At 42.6% G+C, this 14,561-nt stretch overlaps 1 protein-coding gene across 1 annotated transcript in view; it reads left to right on the top strand.

Moving 5' to 3' along the window:
- The window catches only part of LOC139380700 (motile sperm domain-containing protein 2-like), a 33,541-nt gene that overhangs the window by 3,830 nt on the left and 15,150 nt on the right, over positions 1–14,561 (top strand). The window contains exons 6-10 of the mRNA XM_071123635.1: positions 222–282; positions 499–537; positions 666–790; positions 1,047–1,217; positions 11,486–11,607. Coding sequence (XP_070979736.1) covers positions 222–282; positions 499–537; positions 666–790; positions 1,047–1,217; positions 11,486–11,607 — 518 coding nt within the window. The remainder of the gene's footprint in view (positions 1–221; positions 283–498; positions 538–665; positions 791–1,046; positions 1,218–11,485; positions 11,608–14,561) is intronic.

Raw genomic sequence — 14,561 nt, 5'->3', positions numbered from 1 at the left:
GATTGGCTACAGCTCTCTTCAGTAGAACTTGTGACAAAGTTTCAATGGTGGTGATTTGGGTCAATGCACAGCTTGCGGCAGTAAATATCTTAGGCTGAGCAAACAATTTCCCTATTGAAAACCCATAAAACGTCTTTGCTAGTCAAAGCCTGCTTTGAGGCTGTATAGCACTGTACTTTCTTTCGCGCTGTCGTGTTCATTTACTTTTTTTTATTTTTCAGGACATGGATTTTGTGAAGTATATCATTAATTGCTTCAAAGTGTATTATCCAAAGTTTCTATGTAAGTATATAAAAAGTGTAACAATATGGGTTTCATTCACGGGTTGGTCGATCAACTTTGTATGACACAGATGGCCTACATAATTAGTATTATCATTGACACGCATTGTGTGAAATTAGTTTTAATAAATGGATTTAAAACAACGCACATGGCATCATATGATTCTGTGTTGTGGCCTTGTTACCTCTCAGATATGGTTTTATCTTGTCATTTTAGCCAAAATGATCATTGTTGACATGCCATGGATCATGAATGGTGAGTCATGTAGTTATTCAAAATATTTGCTATAGAAATGTTAGTACCCATAAGGAACCAGTCTTTATGATTAAATCGTAGTTTGGACTTCGTAGTTGGGACACTGTTGTTTTTTTGTTTTTTTTCAGCTGCATGGAAGATTGTGAAGACATGGTTGGGTCCAGAAGCCATCAGCAAGCTCAAGTTTGCATCCAAAAACGAGATCCAGACGTTTATTGACCCTGAGTACCTCCCTCTTCACATGGGTGGAATGGTATATACCTGCAGTAATTAACTCACTGAAGATGGCAGTGACGCTGTCCATTGATTTACCTGGCTGCATACATTTTCATCTTACTATCTCATCTGATGAATTCCCTTTTTCAAATGTCAACATTTTAAAGGTTTTGCATCTATTCCTCCGCTCACTTTTCATGAGAAAATGTGCCTAGCCTGTGACTAATCAATATTTGGCCATTATCACATTACTTCGGATGGTTGACCTAATACTATCTCTGAATTCATTTCAGGACACCTTCAAATACAGCTATCCTCCCCTTCCTGACGATGACTTCCAAACACCCACCTGTGAGAACGGACCAATCGTCAGCGAGGATGACAATGAGAGCAAGGAGGGCGAATCAGAGGGCAAGGAGTTGGAGTCAAGCTTCAGCTCCGAAGTCGCTGTCAAACCCAAAAAGGTACAAAGGCTCCCCTTTTATTTATCAACTCTGGTATTTTCTGTCCTCCTCTCTAAATGTAGGTACAGCAAGGAAGACAACACGCTCAGATACATTGTATATTCACGCTGTGGCTGCATCTAAACTCCTAATCTGGCTTAAATAGTTTTACTTATCCATTAGATTTTTAGAATTAGTACAAGATGTTGTCATGTTTCTAAGGTAGCCTGCCATTACATCTGATAATGGCTGCTGCTATTACTCATTAACAGTAGAGTGAATTTAGTTAGTATTTGCAGTGAGCTAAAATTGATTACTGACGGTTTAACCCTGCATGGGGTTCTCTTAGAAACAGCAGACAGATTTTATCTTCGTCATTAGCTCGAATTACCATTAAAGCACACCCTGTCCACACTCAGCAGTCAAATAAGACATTAGAAGAAGTCCAGTCGAGTTACTCCTCACTTTGATGTGCCGTTTTACTCCCAGACCCTTTCATTTCTCAACGTTTAGTGTGAGATAACAGTATGTAATCGGGGTCCTCTGTGGAGAGAGCTGTGAATGGTTGAGGCGCTAATGCCCTGATTTGGCAGCTGTTAAGCTCCTCCTCATTGTCTCGGTCAAGGTGACTTCCCATGTCTCCAGCTGCAGCTTAATCCTTCCTGTCGACTGACTGACTGACTGTACCCGCACATCGCAGTCCCACTCTCTGGATCTACCTCAGTCTCCCTCACTCAACCCATGGCTCCTCTCATCAGGCTATTGAGAATGTGTCAAGTCTGACTGGCGTCAAAGAAGCTCTTCCTAGCTGCGGTGGAGACCGCTTTTTCCCCGCATGCGTCGTTCGGCTAACTTGACTTCACAGCAGTGTTTAAAGCAGTTCCCAGAATACTCCCGCGGGGCCTACTTTCTTTCTTTTGTGTTACCACTAATGGTTTTGTTGCCGGCCGGCCCTCGTGCAGCCAGGGCCCATCACAGAGACAACCTGCAGCTCTAGGCTTTAACACACCTCCACCATCTAGTTCTCTCTGCTGTCGTTAGGCTGCCGTACCCTAGCAACAGTCAGCACATCATTACTGGCATATGCTGCACACATTCCCCTCTTTCTCTTCCCTTGGGGTCTTCACTGTTCATCCACAGCACAATCTATTTAGCCTCTACTTTGTGTGACAAGCAAAACAAACACACATTGTAGCCTATGATATAGGCTACTGTCATTTCTGTCATATGAAGACTAGCCTGTATGAGTAGATCTACCTGTTTCATATTCTTTAGTGTAATGTCAACTGGATGGTAGTGCTGTGAAGTGTTGGGTGTTTATTGATGTAGCTGTCTGGGTGTAGCTGCGCTAGCTATGTGTCCTGTATTCCTGGCAGAGGGCTGTGTTGTCTCTACATTGTCAGACAATGGGGCGCTATGGCTATGCTGTGACTGTGCTGTGTCAAAGCAGACTTCTGTTGAGCCTTTAATTAGGCTTGGGTGATGTACTGTGGGAATTTAGAAATACCGATGGTATGATTTAAAAACAATATATATATCGGTATTTCTAAATTCCCACAGTATACGGTACATCGCCCAAGCCTAATTAAAGGCTCAACAGAAGTCTGCTTTGACACAGCACAGTCACAGCATAGCCATAGCGCCCCATTATCTGACAATATAGAGACAACACAGCCCTCTGCCAGGAATACAGGACACATAGCTAGCGCAGCTACACCCAGAGAGCTACATCAGTAAACACCCAACACTTCACAGCACTACCATCCAGTTGACATTACACTAAAGAATATACAGTGGGGCAAAAAAGTATTTAGTCAGCCACCAATTGTGCAAGTTCTCCCACTTAAAAAGATGAGAGAGGCCTGTAATTTTCAACTATGACAGACAAAATGAGAGAAAAAAAATCCAGAAAATCACATTGTAGAATCTTTAATGAATTTATTTGCAAATTATGGTGGAAAATAAGTATTTGGTCAATAACAAAAGTTTATCTCAATACTTTGTTATATACCCTTTGTTGGCAATGACAGAGGTCAAACGTTTTCTGTAAGTCTTCACAAGGTTTTCACACACTGTTGCTGGTATTTTGGCCCATTCCTCCATGCAGATCTCCTCTAGAGCAGTGATGTTTTGGGGCTGTTGCTGGGCAACACAGACTTTCAACTCCCTCCAAAGATTTTCTATGGGGTTGAGATCTGGAGACTGGCTAGGCCACTTCAGGACCTTGAAATGCTTCTTACGAAGCCACTCCTTCGTTGCCTGGGCGGTGTGTTTGGGATCATTGTCATGCTGAAAGACCCAGCCACGTTTCATCTTCAATGCCCTTGCTGATGGAAGGAGGTTTTCACTCAAAATCTCACGATACATGGCCCCATTCATTCTTTCCTTTACACGGATCAGTCGTCCTGGTCCCTTTGCAGAAAAACAGCCCCAAAGCATGATGTTTCCACCCCCATGCTTCACAGTAGGTATGGTGTTCTTTAGATGCAACTCAGCATTCTTTGTCCTCCAAACACGACGAGTTGAGTTTTTACCAAAAAGTTCTATTTTGTTTTCATCTGACCATATGACATTCTCCCAATCTTCTTCTGGATCACCCAAATGCTCTCTAGCAAATTTCAGACGGGCCTGGACATGTACTGGCAAGGGGACACGTCTGGCACTGCAGGATTTGAGTCCCTGGCGGCGTAGTGTGTTACTGATGGTAGGCTTTGTTACTTTGGTCCCAGCTCTCTGCAGGTCATTCACTAGGTCCCCCCGTGTGGTTCTGGGATTTTTGTTCACCGTTCTTGTGATCATTTTGACCCCACGGGGTGAGATCTTGCGTGGAGCCCCAGATCGAGGGAGATTATCAGTGGTCTTGTATGTCTTCCAATTCCTAATAATTGCTCCCACAGTTGATTTCTTCAAACCAAGCTGCTTACCTATTGCAGATTCAGTCTTCCCAGCCTGGTGCAGGTCTACAATTTTGTTTCTGGTATCCTTTGACAGCTCTTTGGTCTTGGCCATAGTGGAGTTTGGAGTGTGACTGTGAGGTTGTGGACAGGTGTCTTTTATACTGATAACAAGTTCAAACAGGTGCCATTAATACAGGTAACAAGTGGAGGACAGAGGAGCCTCTTAAATAAGAAGTTACAGGTCTGTGAGAGCCAGAAATCTTGCTTGTTTGTAGGTGACCAAATACTTATTTTCCACCATAATTTGCAAATAAATTCAGAAAAAATCCTACAATGTGATTTTCTGGATTTTTTTTCTCATTTTGTCTGTCATAGTTGAAGTGTACCTATGATGAAAATTACAGGCCTCTCTCATCTTTTTAAGTGGGAGAACTTGCACAATTGGTGGCTTACTAAATACTTTTTTGCCCCACTTTATATATATATATATATATTGCAGCCCTTGTGTGCACTTCTGGTAATACCCTGGTATGGTACAGGAATGGTATGACAATCTGTATGCCACCAACCCTACATTTAAGCCATTTGGGTAACCTGCACCACTTTTGTAGCTCACAGGGGACTCTGTACATATACACACACACTCTCTTGCGTACACACAGATACACAGACCTATTCTCCAGAGTGGCCCCGGCAGCTACGCGTCGCAAAGCTGCTCGCATGAGCCTCTTAAGCGCCTGGAGCCTAAAACGTCAAAGCCCCCATTGTAAATTAAGACCACATTAGTCATGCACAACAGATTTAGATTTACAAATGGACATATGCAAATGAGTGAGTAAATAAACATAGTTAGGGCTACCCAAAATCCTTGGGACATTCCTACCCCAAACCCGAACATTATCACCTACCCTAACTTTAACCATAACCCTTACCTAATCATAAAAACTTTACATTTCAACTTCAGTGGGGTAGGGATGTCCCAAGAATCCCCGATAGCAAGGACCAATAGTTCACACCCAAACCCTTTCCTTGGAATGGACTGCTGACGGTGTTGTAACATACAGACCTGGAGTCAAGCTACACACTCTGCTGTGGCATTGGAGTGTAGCTATGTATTCATGGTCAGGGAGGGTCAGCCTGCCTTGCGCAACCCTAGCGGGAACGGTATGGTTGGTGTATGGTTCAGGTATTTCTTTGGCATGATCAGGGAATGTCTTGTATTAGATTATAATAAATCAGGTTGGCAAACCAAAACCTGAGCCTCATCCAGTCTGTGTGTGGTTTTGTGTGTAGGCCTGTGTGATCGAGTGGTATGTGAATGAGTCCATCTATACACGCGAGTGAGCACAATGGTCTTTGTTGACTCTAACAATCTATTTAGGCTATTGGCTAATCTCTTGGTTTGCTGTGATTTAAGGTTAGGGTCCTAATTCCAATCATGATATCCATTGCTTACAGTTTGTCTGTCTGCACACATTCTGCCGTCATGATCATGTTCTGCTACTCCTCTCTCTACATAAATATGGTCCTGCCTCCTGAATCAATACCAGTGTGTCTCAACAGTGTTGATACAGTAGCGTCCCAGAGCAATCAGCTAATTGCCTTTCTCTCTGTTTTGAACCAAGGGCTGGTTTTGGTAAGCCATTGTATGCTCTTAGCCTCACCAGCAGAAGTACTGAGTCCTGGAGAGTTCTGCAGTCTGAAAGGGCAGTCTGAGGGTTTTACTCATGTAGAATGTGTGAGTACCCCACCCTCGCCATCTAATCACCATCATCGACTCATTCAGCCTTTGATTGAATCCAAAATGGACCTGGATCAAACATTTCAAATTTGACCCCTACAATGTGTTGCACTTTTTGGACTCCGTGAGATGATTTGGAATTTTATTATGTTTTTGAAGAGATTCATAGCCAATCAAGTAGGCTAAGATACATTACTCACAATAGTGCATCATAAAAGAAGAAAAGCTTTCCAACCTTGATGCCTGTCCCAGTGACCAGCTTTATATATTGGTGATATTTTATCCAACTTGGAGTGTTTTATCTTACTTAATGTAACATTAGGGAAGTTGTTTTTCTGTAGTGAAAAGAAAGGAAGTGTGCCAAGTGTATACATGCCTAAATGTATTGTACTGACCTTTTAATCCAAAACCATACTGTATTGTATCATTACTGTTCAGTTCAAATGAGCTTTTAAAAAAATATATAAATATTTCACCTTTTATTTAACCAGGTAGGCTAGTTGAGAACATGTTCTCATTTGTAACTGCGACCTGGCCAAGATAAAGCATAGCAGTGTGAACAGACAACACAGAGTTACACATGGAGTAAACAATTAACAAGTCAATAACAAAAAGTCTATATACATTGTGTGCAAAAGGCATGAGGAGGTAGGCGAATAATTACAATTATCTACTCTATTATAATGATGAATGTACTCATTGTTTATAATAATAGAGAAAGATAATTATACAGTCATACTACCACCAGCACTAACGTTTTTGGTATTTTTACCGCACTTACGTTAGCATATTTGCACTTACCTTTTGACATATATACCTGTAATTGCAAGACCTACCTCTGTGTATCAACACCGTTTCAAAAGACGAGAGAGCAACTTTTCAAAAATCATCTGTATTGTGCCTTACTGTCAATAACCACTCCAGAGCCCCGTCTTTCAAAAGTTATTTATCCGGATTCGGCTATCAGATAGGAGTCCCCATTCAAGTCAATGACTTGTCCGTTTAATTCAATATATTTCTATGCATTTAATCCTCTCGATAGGCGAAATCCAGATGTATAGCATTTCAAAAACTGTGCACAGATCATCGGACAGTCATTTCACGGTCTGCTTGGGGACGCTGCCGACAAATCATGTTATCAATTCAAGAATTTCATATGGGCTACATTTCTTAGACATTTCTGGATGTATGGATTTCATATTGTATCTGCTGCCTAGATCAGCCTTAGATCAGACGGTCCTTTTGAATTTCTAAATGTTTGTTCCCGACCCTATGTCATTTTTTGGGTGATTTCACATTTTAGCCAGGATTAGGATTAATATTAGGTGTAATGGCAAAATGTAGATTTCCGCCTAAATAGAGATACCCAAAAGTAACTGCTATTCATGTGTAATTACATGATTCTGACATGCTAACACTTGGTATATTTGGAAAGAAGTAATCTGTGAGGAAATGATCAGAAGATAGATAGATAGTTACATAGTTCAGAGAACACAATCTCAAGCACACACAAAATGACTTATTTTATTTTGAAAGTGATCTTTCATTGACAAGCTATAAGTGAATTATTGATGCCCAGAGCTGGAAACGCATCAGGTGGCTTCCACAACATGTGAACAATATCAGAAGAAATATGGGATTGATAGACCTAACCACTAGAAATGGGCAGATGTTTTAGTAAGTGGTGTCAAGTGTGGTCACGGGACGTTTCCAAGTGTCGCTAAACCTCTCCACAGTGGCATATGTCTGTAAATGAGATAATACCAGTGCTATTACGTATTTGCAATCCCTAAATGCACATTTTTCAGTCTAAAAAAACAATTTCTTCCATATAAACCTCACTCAAACATTGTATCGGTGTTATGGGGTATCCAGGGTACATTCAAGTGTCCTTCTCTCCAAAGTGTCTGAATGTGGCCATTAAGTCATTCATCATCAGATAATTGACAATAGGCTATATTTGTTCCTACCAACCTAAGGATTAATTTGATCCCCCCCCCCATATAGCTCAAACACAGACCAAATTGAAGCTTACCTTGCAAGATGTTTGGTGACAATGTTGTGTAAAATAAACATTTTAACTCTCGGGGCTGGTGATCAATAACGGTAGGTCAGAGTATTTTGATCCTGGTTTTGATTAACCAGAATGATAAACTGAACATTTTGTTTTTCACTGTTTGATTAACAGTTGATTTAGTTATGATTGTAACTCTTATGCAATTATTTGATAGTCTATTTAATCAACGGAAATGCTGTAGTTTTTTATTTATTCAACAGATTAGTCTCTGCCAGTCAATTATGCTCATGTACATTTCAACAGTAGCTAATTAATCCCTGTTGTGTATTGCACTTGATTTGAACACTGAATAAAAATAGACATTTCAGAAGCAGCTCAGTGTATCTTGATGTCTTTATTGTGTCATCTGTGTGTGTCGCAGCGGCCTGGTGGAGGTGTGCGTGTGTGTTGCTTATCACAGTAGAAGACACACTCCTCATGTGACTCATTAGTGCTTGTACACGGATCACAGGCACACCCCAGTCACCTCTCATCCAACTCTCCCATCCTATCACATCTTCTCTCTCCTGCTGCACTCCCCCTCTCCCTATCTCCCATCTGGCTCACTCAAGCTGTGGGACTGGCCTTGGTAATATACTATAGAGGCCAAATTACGCTCGTCCCACCACAACTGACCTTTCACCTGTCTTTCCATAACTTTCTGCCAACGTTGAACAAACCACGTGTTCATATCGGCTGTTCTGTGGTCTCGTGAACTCATTGTGTGGGTGGGTGTATGAGGGAGGGAGTTGGATGTGGGCGAAAGTTTACGTTTATTGAAGTGAAAGTGCTGACTAGCCATGGGACCATGTGTTCTCACAGGACATGTGTTTGTAGGGTTCCTCTTCTTGTTGCCTCACTATACTGTGAACAAGGTTCAGGGGTTGTCATGGGGATTGATGTGTTTATTTAGGAAATGAAATGACCTGTCACACACACAGTCCCAAAATGTATTTAACTGATATAATTTGAAATAAATCCAATTGTATATCAGATTTGCTGAATACAACAGGTATACCTTACCGTGTAATGCTTACTTAAAGCCCTTAACCAAAAACGCAGTTAAATAAATAGTTTAAAAAAATTAAAATAAATAAAATTGAATACAAAAATATAATCAAATCAAAAAGTAACACCAAGAAAATTACCTAACAATAACGAGGCTATATACAGGGGGTACCGGTACCTCAATGTGTTGGGAGGTACAGGTTAGTCGAGGTGATTTGTAAAGTGACTATGCATATATAATAAACAGCCAGTAGCAGCAGTCCGGGTGGCCATTTGATTAATTGTGCAGCACTCTTATGGTTTGGGGGTAGAAGCTGTTAAGGAGCCTTTTGGTGCTAGACTTGGCGCACCGGTACCTCTTGCCGTTTGGTAGCAGAGAGAACAGTATGACTTGGGTGACTGGAGTCTTTGACAATTTTTTGGGCCTTCCTCTGACACGCCTAGTATATAGGTCCTGGATGTCAGGAAGCTTGGCCCCAGCGACGTACTGGGCCGTACACACTATCCTCTGTAGCGCCTTGCGGTCGGAGGCCCGAGCAGCTGCCATACTAGGCGGTGCTGCAACCGGTCATGATGCTCTCGATGGTGCAGCTCAAGACATTTTTCAGAACCTGGAGACCCATGCCAAATCTTTTCAGTCTCCTGAGGGGGAAAAGGCGTTGTCGTGCCCTCTTCACAACTGTGAAGTGTTTGGACCATGATAGTTTGTTGGTGATGTGGACACCAAGGAACTTAACTCTCGACCCGATGTTAAAGGGGGCCTGTTTGGCCCTCCTTTACCTGTAGTCCACGATCAGCTCCTTTTGTCTCGCTCACATTGAGGGAGAGGTTGTTATGCTGGCACCACACTGCCAGGTCTCTGACCTCCTCCCTATAGGCTGTCTCATCATTGTCAGTGATCAGGCCTACCACCGTTGTGTGGTCGGCAAACTTAATGATGGTGTTGGAGTCGTGCTTGGCCACACAGTCATGGGTGAACAGCGAGTACAGGACGGTACTGTGCATGCACCCCTGAGTGGCTCCAGTGTTGAGGATCAGCGTGGCAGATTTGTTGTTGCCTACCCTTACCACCTGGGGGCCCGTCAGGAAGTCCAGGATCCAGAGGCAGGTGTTTAGTCCCAGGGTCCTTAGCTTATTGATGAACTTTGTGGGCACTATGGTGTTGAATGCTGCGCTGTGATCAATGAACAGCATTCTCACATAGGTGTTCCTTTTGTCCAGGCGGGAAAGGGCAGTGTGGAGTGCGATTGAGATGCATCATCTGTGGATCTGTTTGGGCGGTATGCGAATTGGAGTGGGTCTAGGGTTTCCGGCATGATGGTGTTGATGTGAGCCATGACCAGCCTTTCGAAGCACTTCATGGCTACAGACTTGAGTGCTACAGGGCAGAAGTCCTTTTAGGCCGGTTACCTTCGCTTTCTTGGGTTCAGGGACTATGGTGGTCTGTTTGAAACATGTAGGTATTACAGACTCGATCAGGGAGAGGTTGAAAATGTCAGTGAAGACACTTGCCAGTTGGTCCGCGCATGCTTTGAGTACAAATCTTGGTAATCCGTCTGGCCTCGTGGCTTTGTGAATGTTGATCTGTTTAAAGGTCTTGCTCATATTGGCTACGGAGAGCGTGATCACACAGTCATCTGGGACAGCTAGTGCTCTCATGCATGCTTCAGTGTTACTTACCTCGAAGCGAGCAACAAAGGCATTTAGCTCGTCTGGTAGGCTTGCATCATTGGGCAGCTTGCGTCTGGGTTTCCCTTTTGTAGTCCGTAATAGTTTTCAAGGCCTGCCACATCTGACAAGTGTCAGAGCCTGTGTAGTAAGATTCAATCTTAGTCCTGTTTTGATGCTTTGCTTGTTTGATGGTTCGTCTGAGGACATAGCGGGATTTCTTATAAGAGTCTGGATTAGTGTCCCGCTCCTTAAAAGCAGCAACTCTAGCCTTTAGCTCGGTGCGGATGTTGCCTGTAATCCATGGCTTCTGGTTGGGATATGTACGTACGGTCACTGTGGGGATGACGTTGTTGATGCACCTATTGATGAAGCCAGTGACTGAGGTGGTATACTCCTCAATGCCATTGGATGAATCCTGGAACATATTCCAGTCTGTGCTAGCAAAACAGTCCTCTAGCGTAGCATCCGCATCATCTGACCACTTCTGTATTGAGCGATTCACTGGTAATTCTTGCTTTAGTTTTTGCTTGTAAGCAGGAATCAGGAGGATAGAATTATGGTCAAATTTGCCAAATGGAGGGTGAGGGAGAGCTTTGTATGCATCTCTGTGTGTGGAGTAAAGGTAGTATAGTGTAGTATAGTTGTATAAAAAACAAAATTGTCTTTTTCTTCTTTTTTTTCTCTGGTTGCACATGTGACATGCAGGGAGAAATTAGGTAAAACTGATTTGTTTGCCTGCCTTGAAGTCCACGGCCACTAGGAGCGCCGATCTGGATGACTATAGTTAAGCATTTAATAGTTTTATTTAGAAATGAATAAATATTACTTATGAGAATATGTATCTTTTAGAACACCTCTCCAAACAAAGCACTTAGAATGATGCACTGATGAATGAGCAACTGTTGTCTTGTTTCAGGTGTATTTCTCTGAGGAGAGTCTGAGCAGTCTGAAGCTGGATGACAACGACAAAGGAGACTGTCGGACGAAGGGAGCTAGGAAGCCACTGACCACATTCAAGGGCCCTCTTCTAAACGTCAGGTATTCAATGCAGCCCTCTCTTAGTCTTCTCTTGCTGAATATCAAATCAACCCTTACTCGCTAGGCACTCCTGTATCTCAGAAAGTATTGAAAATTTATAAGCAATATGCTAATTCTTTCACTTTGCCTTCTGGGTGGAATTTTCACCATATTGTTTATCCAATATTTGCAGATATACAAGAGTTTCTAGAAAGTCAGGAGGGACTAGGGTTTGATTTGGAATTCAGCATCTCTCAGCTGCACTCAATGCTTAAAGAATAGCAGGACTATTAGCACAGTGACTAGGCTGTAGCTAATCCATATCCACATGGGAAGGATTTGAATGGGTTGTAGAGTTTAGGATGAATGTGTTTTTGACACTCAAGGCCAGAGACAAATATCAATATGTTTGCACCTGGATGGATCGATTGATCTTGTAGTATTTGAACAGAAATAAAGGATGCCTGCGATCAATAGTGCATTGCGTGGAAATCAGTTGGTGCAGTTAATTACTGTGATATTCAATAAAATTAATTGCTTGATCATACCGACTATTACTTCCCATATTAACCAAGGAGCAACCAGTAGTCCCCATGCAAATTGGATGGCTAAATGAATGTGGCATTAGTGATCGAGTGACAATTTTGTGCAAAACATAGTTCAAGGTCATTCTGTTACCTAATTGTACTATTTTGTGTTGAAGCTGATGTATAATTTATCTTGAGGCTGATTATAGAGTGCCATTATTCAGTGTTCTATGTTATTTGAAAGAACTTTATCTTTCCTAATCATTTTATAAGAATTTGTTGACTTAAGGTGACCTGTATGGGGTGCTGTTGCTGTTGAGGTTGACTTCAGGTACAGTACTTGTGAGCTACCTCCATTGATGGCTATTTTGATGTCAAATCAGATCATTCCTCTTTTCCCTAGTCATTTCTGTCGAGTTCAGTTTTTTGGAGAGCTGACACTTTGATGTGAGATTTGACAGCTCAGGGCTACGTATTAGATGCAATTATGTCTCTGAGCTGTGTTAGTCCTGATTCCAGTGAGACCACGAGGAAGGCAGAACACACTGAGAGGGGAGGGGCATGAGAGGGGAGGCTTTGATCTTCAGAATATGTTTGTCAAAAGGTTTCTTGGAGTCTAGAGAGTCATTCTGGGCTCAGGGGAGCACTGTGCTCCTCAACACTTTACTGGGGCAAATAATAAATACAGGAGGATGTGGAGAGGAAGGAAGTTGGAACAATCTGTTTAGAGGAGCCGTACCCTATGGAATGTACAATGAGAGACTTTAAAGAATGGCGCCCGAGGAGATGGCTGCTGTTTTATGGGCTCCTAACCAATTGTGCTATTTTGTGTGTTTTTTCACGTTGTTTGTAACTTATTTTGTACATAATGTTTCTTCCACCATCTCTTAAGACCGAAAATAGCTTCTGGATATCAGAACAGCTATTACTCACCTTGAACTGGACAAAGATTTTTTTCTTTAATGAGTCAGATGCAAAGGATATACTCCAGATACCCGACCAGGCCCAAATCCCCGTCATTTGCATGAAGAGAACACGCCAATACAGGGGGCGCAGGTCCGGGTGCCTTGTGAGAATTTGTTGGCGAGTGGGTAACCCACCTCTACCATCCGTCCTATTGGTCAATGTGCAATCATTGGAGAATAAACTGGATGAGCTCCGTTCAAGACTATCCTACCAACGGGACATTTAAAAACTGTAAAATCTTAAGTTTCACAGAGTCATGGCTGAACGACGACATGGATAATATACAGTTGGCAAGACCGAACAGCTGCCTCCAGTAAGACAAGGGTTGGTGGTCTGTGTCTATTTGTCAATAACAGCTGGTGTGCGAAATCAAGTATTAAGGAAGTTTCAAAGTTTTGCTCGCCTGAGGTAGAGTATCTCATAGTAAGCTGTAGACCACACTATTTACAGAGAGAGTTTTCATCTATATTTTTCGTAGCTGTCTATTTACCACCACAAACCGATGCTGGCATTCCACAAACTGAATAAAGCCATAAGCTTCCTAGTGGCTGGGGTCTTTAATGCAGGGAAACTTAAATCAGTTCTACCTCATTTCTACCAGCATGTTACAGTACATGTGCAATGAGGGGGGGGGGGGAACTCCACACACAGAGACGCGTACAAAGCTCTCCCTAGCCCTCCATTTGAAAACTCGGACCATAATTCTATCCTCCTGATTCCTGTTACAAGCAAAAACTAAAGCAGGAAGTACCAGTGACTCGCTCAATACGGAAGTGGTCAGATGACGCAGATGCTATGCTACAGGACTGTGTTGCTAGGACAGACTGGAATATGTTCCGGGACTCATCCAATGGCATTGAGGAGTATACCATATCAGTCACCTGGCTTCATCAATAAGTTCGATGACCTTGTTTCCACAGTGACCTACATACATACCCCAACCATAAGCCATGGATTACAGGCAACATCTGCACGGAGGTAAAGGGTAAAGCTGCTGCTTTCAAGGAGCGGGACTCTTACCTGGACTCTTATAAGAAGTCCCGCTATGCCCTCAGAGGAACCATCAAACAGGCAAACGCGTAAATACAGGACTAAGATTGAATCCTACTACACTGGCTCTGACGCTGGTTGGATAAATTACTTCTATGCGGGCTTCGAGGCAAGCATGCATGAGAGCACCAGCTGTTCCAGACAACTGTGTGATAACACCTTGGCCAATGTAAGTAAAACCTTTTAAACAGCTCAACATTCACAATACCGCAGGGCCAGACTAATTCGCCAACCGAATTACCAGGACATGTACTCCAAGCATGTGCTGACCAACTGGCAAGTGTCTTCACTGACATTTTCAACCTGTCCCTGGCCGAGTCTGTAATACCTACAGTAGCAGTCAAAGGTTTGGGCACCTACTCATTTTCATACTCATTTTCTACATTGTATTTTGTAGTTCATCACTAAGCTAAGGACCCTGGGACTAAACAC

Source organism: Oncorhynchus clarkii, chromosome 22 (genome assembly GCF_045791955.1).
Source record: "Oncorhynchus clarkii lewisi isolate Uvic-CL-2024 chromosome 22, UVic_Ocla_1.0, whole genome shotgun sequence".
NCBI lineage: Eukaryota > Metazoa > Chordata > Actinopteri > Salmoniformes > Salmonidae > Oncorhynchus > Oncorhynchus clarkii.
Note: the sequence above shows the minus strand (reverse complement) of the source record. Positions and strands in the feature narration are given on the sequence as shown.